The sequence below is a fragment of the Mauremys mutica genome, chromosome 12, assembly GCF_020497125.1.
Source record: "Mauremys mutica isolate MM-2020 ecotype Southern chromosome 12, ASM2049712v1, whole genome shotgun sequence".
Lineage (NCBI taxonomy): Eukaryota > Metazoa > Chordata > Testudines > Geoemydidae > Mauremys > Mauremys mutica.
In genome coordinates this window covers 48,283,204-48,291,160 of record NC_059083.1, presented here as the reverse complement: position 1 = coordinate 48,291,160, position 7,957 = coordinate 48,283,204, and the positions used below count along the sequence as shown (strand labels likewise).

At 40.8% G+C, this 7,957-nt stretch overlaps 1 protein-coding gene across 1 annotated transcript; it reads left to right on the top strand.

Moving 5' to 3' along the window:
- Positions 1-1,842: 1,842 nt before the first annotated feature.
- Positions 1,843-2,778, top strand: LOC123346827 (olfactory receptor 14A16-like). The gene has a single exon (XM_044984279.1). The coding sequence runs from the start codon at positions 1,843-1,845 to the stop codon at positions 2,776-2,778; it is 936 nt and encodes a 311-aa protein (XP_044840214.1).
- The last annotated feature ends 5,179 nt before the right edge of the window (positions 2,779-7,957 follow it).

Below are 7,957 nucleotides of genomic sequence, written 5' to 3'. Positions count from 1 at the left end.
CACCAGGAGCATGGGGTTGCATCCCTGACCCTCTGGACTAACAGCCATTGATGGCCCTATACTCTATTAACGTATCTTAGTCTTTTTTCCAAACCAGTTATACTTTTGGTCTTCACAACATCCCATGGCAGTCAGTTCCACAGGTTGACTATGCATTGTGTGTAAAAATACTTCCTTTTCTTTGTTTTAAACCTGCAGCCTATTAATTTCATCAAGTGACCCCCTAAGTCTTGTGTTACGTGAAGGGGTAAATAAAACTTCCTTATTCACTTTCTCCACACGAGTCATGATTTTATAGACCCTAATAATTTTCATTGGCCTTCTCTGTACCTTTTCCAATTCTAATATATCTCTTTTGAGATGGGGTGACCAGAACTGCTCACAGTATTCAAGGTGTGGGCCTACCATGGATTTATAATGGTTCGTGTTTGGGTTTGGTTGTTTGTTTGTTTTAATTCCACTGCATATTGAGTGGATGTATTCAGGGAACTATCCACGATGACTCCAAGATCTCTTTCCTGAGTGGTAACAGTGAATTTAGACCTCACCCTTTTTTATATATAACTGGGATTATATTTTCCAATGTGCATTACTTTGCATTTATCAACATTGAATTTTATCTGCACTTTTATTGCCCAGTCACTCAGTTTAGTGAGATCCCTTTGTAACTCTTCACAGTCAGGTTTGGACTTATTTATCTGGAGTAATTTTGTATCATCTGCAAACTTTGCCACCTTAGTGCTTACCCCTTTTTCCAGATCATTTATGAATAGGTTGAACAGCACTGCTCCCAGTACAGATTTTTAATTTTTATGGAAAAAACAATGATGCTAAATCCTGCAGTTCGTAGTCATGACAGACCACCATTGGGATCAATGGCAGTGAAATGCAGTACAAATAAAGAGAGCCCAGCTACATGGTGTCCTGATTATTACTGGATCTTGATCTTGCAGCAGTTCTACTACAAATGCTAATAAAAATTCTGTCCAGTGTTGCCACATTTTTAAACCGAGATACAACTCGGTGTAGTGATTATGGAGATTGGAGTCAAGGTTCTTGGGTTCTATTCCTGGCTCTCAGCTAAGAGCTGATCTTGTAATTAGGGAAGGGTACAGAACCAGGACTCCTGGGTTCTATTCTCAGCTCTGAGAGAGAATTGAGATCTAGTGGCTTGGAGACAGTCAGAACTCTGGGGTTCTGTTATTCTGTTTTTGGCTGTGAGTGATGGGTCATGACTAGAACGGCCAACTGGGTTTCAGGACTCTTTCTGGGTTGTGTTTCTGACTCTATAGCTGGGTCATCATGTGACCATGTGTGAGACCTTTCACCTCTCAGGGAGATGCTACTCCCATTTACAGTAGTGTAAATGCAGAGTAATTCCATTGCTTTCAATGAACTTACTCCAAATTTACACTGGTGTGCCTCACAGCAGAATCTAGCTGTCTGGTCTGCAGTTTCCGTTCTGTAAAATGAAGATAAAATTTTCCTAACTTTATACATCTTTGAATGAAAAAGTTATACAAGGACCTACAAAGTAATTGGTCCTGATTATAATTTCTTTAACCTTGGTGTAAATCAAGAGTAATCCCATTCTGTCAACGGGATTATCCTCTCTCTCTCACTCATCCTAATGTAATCAAGAGTAACTCCACTGGAGTCAATGGGGCTGATTGCATCACCCTCATTCCCAGATCACATCAATCTTCATGAAATAAGGATCTGAGTTTAACTCAAGGGAATTATGGTGATTTACACACGAGGAAAGATATTTTATTAGTCTAATACTGACCATTGTCCTTGTCCTTCCCTCTACAGGCAGGTCATAATATACTGAGAAAGAAAATGTTCAACCGAACCACCGTGACCACATTCCTTCTCCTGGGATTCTCTGATGTTCCAGAGGTGCAGATTTTATACTTCATACTTTTCTTAGTAATTTACCTGGCAGCACTGATGGAGAATCTTCTTATCATCACAGCCATAGCACTTGACCACCACCTTCACACTCCCATGTACTTCTTCTTGATGAATCTGTCTATCATAGACCTTGGCTCCATCTCTGTCAACATCCCCAAATCAATGGCTAATTCTCTAACCCACACTAGGTCAATTTCCTATGCTGGATGTGTTGCACAGGTTTTTTTCATGGTCTTCTTGATAGGAGCAAATTTTTTCCTTCTTACTGTCATGGCATATGACCGATATGTCGCCATCTGCCAACCACTGCACTATGAGAGAGTTATGAACAGGAAAGCTTGTGTCCAAATGGCAGCCAGTGCCTGGATCAGCGGTAGTCTCAATTCTGCACTGCACACTGGGAACATGTTTGCATTACCCTTCTGTGGAGGCAACATGGTGGATCAGTTCTTTTGTGAAATACCCAAGCTCCAAAAGCTCACCTGCTCTGACTCATACCTCAGTGAAGTTCAGGTTCTCATCTTTAGTGCATGCTTAGGCTTAAGTTGCTTTGTTTTAATAACTTTTTCTTATGTTCAGATCTTCAAAACAGTACTGAGAATCCCTTCTTATCAAGGACGCCAAAAAGCCTTCTCCACCTGTCTTCCTCACCTCATTGTGGTCTCTTTATTTGTTTTCACTGGCATCTCTGCCTACCTGAAACCGACCTCTAGTTCTACACTGGGTCTAGATCTTATTTTGTCTCTTCTCTACTCCATGTTACCTCCATTGATGAATCCAGTTATTTATAGCATGAGGAACAAGGAGATCAAAGCTGCATTGAGAAAACTGACTAGATGGATGTTATTCGCCAAGAATTAATTGTCTGTCTGCAAATATTTCTGTGCTTTCTTTCTCTTGGTCCATGTCAGTTATCTCTATGACAATACAATTTATACACAGAAGATCCAGTTTCTGCTCTTGAATGCACCAATGCAAATCCAAATTAACTCCACAGATGTCAATGCATTTGGGCTGATTTACCTCAACAGAAGTTCTGGCCTAATAATGGAGTTAAACTGGTGTCCATTTTGTGGGAGGGAAGAATTGCGCTTTCATTCTGTGCCAAACCAATGCCTGTTAAACTGCTTTGCCACTTATACCCATTTCAGTGTCACTTAAAAACAAGGAGCTTCTTTCCCTCGTGTGCATAAAACGGAGTGGTGTCAAAGGAGTCAGACTGGTGAAAATCTGGTATATGGGAGAGCAGAGTCTGACATCAACTCTGACCTCCGCAAACCAGTGTAGTGCCATTGACTGAGCAAGATTAACCAATTTACACCACCTGGGGATCTGGCCTCTTAACTTCAATTGAGCTACATCCATTAACACCAGGTGGGAACAGGGCTCACTGAGTCCAATGCCATGACGCCAATTGACACAAACTGTGGATCTGATATCTACGTGTTAATGTCAAGGGGCTCCATCTATTTAGCTTAAGAAAGAGACAGTTAAGAGGTGACTTGACAGTCATCAAATACACACATAGAGTGACAGTCTTCAAGTACACACATACAGAACAAATATTTGAAAATGAGCTCTCCAGTCTAGCAGAGAGTTGCACCAGAATCCAGTGGCTGGAAGTTGAAGACAAATTCAGACTGGAAATAAGGCATACAATTTTTAATTTTATTTTTATTGTTTTTGTATAAAATATAAACACACAACAAAACGAAATGTATAAATTCACGCACAAGATGGAAATACAATATACATAAAACATTCAATGTTCATTATTTGTAAAACTTGTACAAAAATAAAACAAAAACAAACAAACAAAACCCCCTGAACCATAGAGCTCATTCAGGTCATCAATGATTAAAGTGACTAAATAGATAAATAAATTAGTCATTTTTCCCCATTAATACAGTTGTACAGAGATCGCTAAGATACTCTGTGTATGACAGAGGAATTGCAGATTTTCATTTTCTCAAAATAACTCTTTTGGACACTAAAATAGCTCCTGCAATCCATTTCTTAACTGGTAATACCAGTGCATCCAGCACCCCTAAAATACACAAGCTTGGAGAAGGAAAGATAGCAACAATTACAGTTTTTGAGAGAGCACCGAATATGGTGTTCAGAACACATGCATTATTGGACAGGTGTAGACGATGTGTAAAAGGTTGGCATGTGGCTGTTTGCATCTCCAGCATTCACTGTGTGTTGCCAGTCTTGGCTTAAACAAACGTTCTAGAGTCTGGACATACCTGTTTACTATCTTGTTCCGGCAAAATCACAAGGATAAAGAACTGGAAGTATCTTTCACACATTAAACCTGATATCCTCCCAGGCTTCTGTTGTGATAATAAGGCTAAGTTCTTTTTCCCATTTTTCTTTGAGACTCCAATTGAGAGGGTAATGCAAAACATTAAGCCACCTATAAGTAATTCCTACAAATTGACTCTTCCCCCCCCCGAACATATAACTTAACATGCTCTTTTAGAGGTGAAAGAGTTGAAACAGACTGATCATCCCCAATCCTTGCATGAATCATTCATCATAGCCACTGTGAGACAGCAATAGCTGATATTTGTTACACTTGTAATGGAAGGACAGTCTATCATCTTATATTGTATCTTCAGCTTTTGTTAATCCTTTTTCTATCCAAATTGTCTTAAGCATGGAATTGACTTTGGTATTGAGGCACGGGATATTAATGCATTGCAGGATGCTCTATGTAGATGCAAAGACTGGATTTTTCCCTAAAGGTGGGGTTAGCCTAACCTAAGGTATATAAAAGAAGTGAGGGAACAAAATGGCATGACTACACTTTTTTTTATCTCAAACAAGGCTGATGCATATACTGAACTACTGGAGAGAACCAACTTACAATAGGACGCATATGAAATGCTAGGTAATATAACAAGGAGTCCGGTGGCACCTTAAAGACTAACAGATTTATTTGGGTATAAGCTTTCATGGGTAAAAAACTCACTTCTTCAGATGTATGGAGTGAAAATTATAGACATAAATCTGGCAGCCTCCAGTTCCCCAGGATTTTTTAATGATCTTGTGCGACAAGTGAGGCTTTTTTTCATCCTATCTAAATTGTATGGTAAGTCAATTTATTCAAGCAAAGAGTGAGAGAAAGACCTTGAAAGACAATAAACTAATGATATGTGTCATTGATAGCAAGATATTCATTTTGGATCTTTCTATTCTCTCCAGTAAGGCTAGAGCAGGGGTCGGCAACCTTTCAGAAGTGTTGTGCCAAGTCTTCATTTATTCATTCACTCTAATTTAAGGTTTTGCATGCCAGCAATACATTTTAATGTTTGTAGAAGGTATCTTTCTATAATTCTATAATATATAACTAAAGTATTGTTGTATGTAAAGTAAATAATGTTTTTAAAATGTTTAAGAAGCTTCATTTAAAATTAAATTAAAATGCAGAGCCCCCCAGACCGGTGGCCAGGACCCGGGTGGTGTAAGTGCCGCTGAAAATCAGCTCGTGTGCCGCCTTCGGTACGCGTGCCATAGGTTGCCTACCCCATGTCTAGTAGGAGGAGATTCGACATCTCTGTAAACTTGGAAATTTATTTAATGTGATAGTCCATATTTATAGAAACAATTCTGGGAAGATATTTTATTTCCTTACATATTTGAAATGGAAAACGCTGACACTGAGAAGAATCTGGTCTTTGGATATATCCATTGCCTGTGATTTATTCCAGTTAATGCAAAAAGTAGAGATCTTTCAAAAAATATCAACTACATTCAGTAATGATGGGATTGATGAGATGGATTCTTCAGTGGTACAAAACTATCAGCATATAAACGGATTTTGTATTCTTACCTGTGTATAGTCATACCTTCAATGGCAATGGCTGAGTGCTGACATATGTACATGGCCAGTGATTCAAGAGAGAGAGATTAAAAAGGAGGGGTGTCCTTCTTTCTAGTTGAAATGTGAGAGAAATAATTCCATAAATTGCTAGTGAAGTGAGGAGAGAGAGGCATACATTTTTAACAGTGAGATTAATCAGTCATTGGAACAGTTTACAAAGGATTGGGATGGATTTTGCATCACTGGCAATTTTAAAATCAAGGTTAAATTATTATTATTTTTTAAAATATGCTCTAGTTCTAAAATAATTATTTTGGGGGAGTTTTATGGCCGGTGTTTTGCAGGAGAGCAGATTAGATGATCACATTGGTTCCTTCTGGCCTTGGAATCTATGAATGCCATTTCCTTAATGACCAAAGTCTTGTAAATTACTGGTTGCCTTTCACTTTGCAGATAAGACTTTAGAGCTGTATTCTGATTATATTGATGTAAATCTAGACTCTACACTACTGTGGTTTTGCATGTGTATGTGGGTTGAACACTGTTGTGTGTTTGTATATGGAATGGACATGGCAGTATGTTTGTGGGCTGTGCAGTAGTGTGTGTGTTTGTGGGTTGTACAATGTTATGCATAACTATATGTTAATATCCTGTGTAGACTGTGCTAAAGGACACAGTGCACAGGCAATAGCAAACTCATAAGCTGCTATACAAGGTCTGACCACTAGAAGGGGACAAAGAGTCACATTGTGTTAGGCTAGGTTACGTGTACACTGGGGAGTGTGAGGCCTGGTCTACACTACGCGTTTAAACCGGTTTAAGGAGCGTAAAACCGATTTAATGCCACACCCATCCACAGTAAGAGGCCCTTTATATCGATATAAAGGGCTCTTTAAACCGGTTTCTGTACTCCTCCCTAACGAGAGGAGTAGCGCTAGTATCGGTATTACCATATCGGATTAGGGTTAGTGTGGCCGCTAATAGACGGTATTGGCCTCCGGGTGGTATCCCACAGTGCACCACTGACCGCTCTGGACCGCAATCTGAACTCGGATGCAGTGGTCAGGTAGACAGGAAAAGCCCCGCGAACTTTTGAATATTTCCTGTTTGCCCAGCGTGGAGCTCTGATCTGCACGAGTGGCGATGCAGTCCGAAATAAAAATAAAAAAAGAGCTCCAGTATGGACCATGCGGATGTGATCACAGTAAGGGCAGGCAAATCTGTTCTATCAGCGCTCCGTTACAGAAGACGAAATTCAAAATCATTTTTTTAAAATATCCACACAGACGCCATAGCAGGGACTCAGTGCACTGCTGCGTGACAAGCGTAACGGAAAGCCAAAGAATCAAATGGACGCTCATGGACTGGAGGACTCAATCTATCCCACAGTTCCTGCAGTCTCCGAAAAGCATTTGGATTCTTGGCTGAGCTCCAAATGCTTCTAGGGTCAAACACAGTGTCTGCGGTGGGTCAGGGCATAGCTCGGCAATTTACGCACCCCCCCACCCCAGAAGTGAAAGGGAAAATAATCCTCTCTTGACTCTTTTACATGTCACCCTATCTTTACTGAATGCTGCAGATAGACGCGATGCTGCAGCACTCAACACCAACATCCTTGCTCCCCCCCACCATGGGTGGCTGATGGTACAATATGGCTGATATCCATTGTCATCATCAGCCTATTGGCACATGGGGCAGTGCAAAAGGACTGGTAACCATGCCGACTAGCATCAGTGAGGTCGATCAGGGGCGCCTGCTCCTAATTTTTCCTGGTAGATGGTGCATTATGGCTGGTAACCATCTTCATCATAGCAACAGGGGGCTGAGCTCCATCAGCCCCCACCCTTCATGTGTAAAGAAAAGTTTCAATTGTCCCTGGACTAGCAGCGGGATGCTGGGCTCCTCTCCTCCACACTGCTTAATGTCCTGTCTGGACTATCATAGCAGCTGGAGGCTGCCTTCCACTCATGTCTCACTAAAAAGTCACTGTGTCTTATTCCTGCATTCTTTATTACTTCATCACACAAGTGGGGGGACAATGCTACGGTAGCCCAGGAAGGCTGGGGGAAGAACGGAATCAACAGGTGGGGTTGTTGCAGGAGCACCCCCTGTGAATAGCATACAGCTCATAATTTCTGCAGGATCTGACACAGAGCAGCTGTGCTCTTTGGTTCTATGATACAGTGGTTCTCTAGTACACTTGCCCATATT

Bases quoted from the DNA above. Each gene is read 5' to 3' on its own strand.
- LOC123346827 (XM_044984279.1), top strand. From the start codon at position 1,843: ATGTTCAACCGAACCACCGTGACCACATTCCTTCTCCTGGGATTCTCT.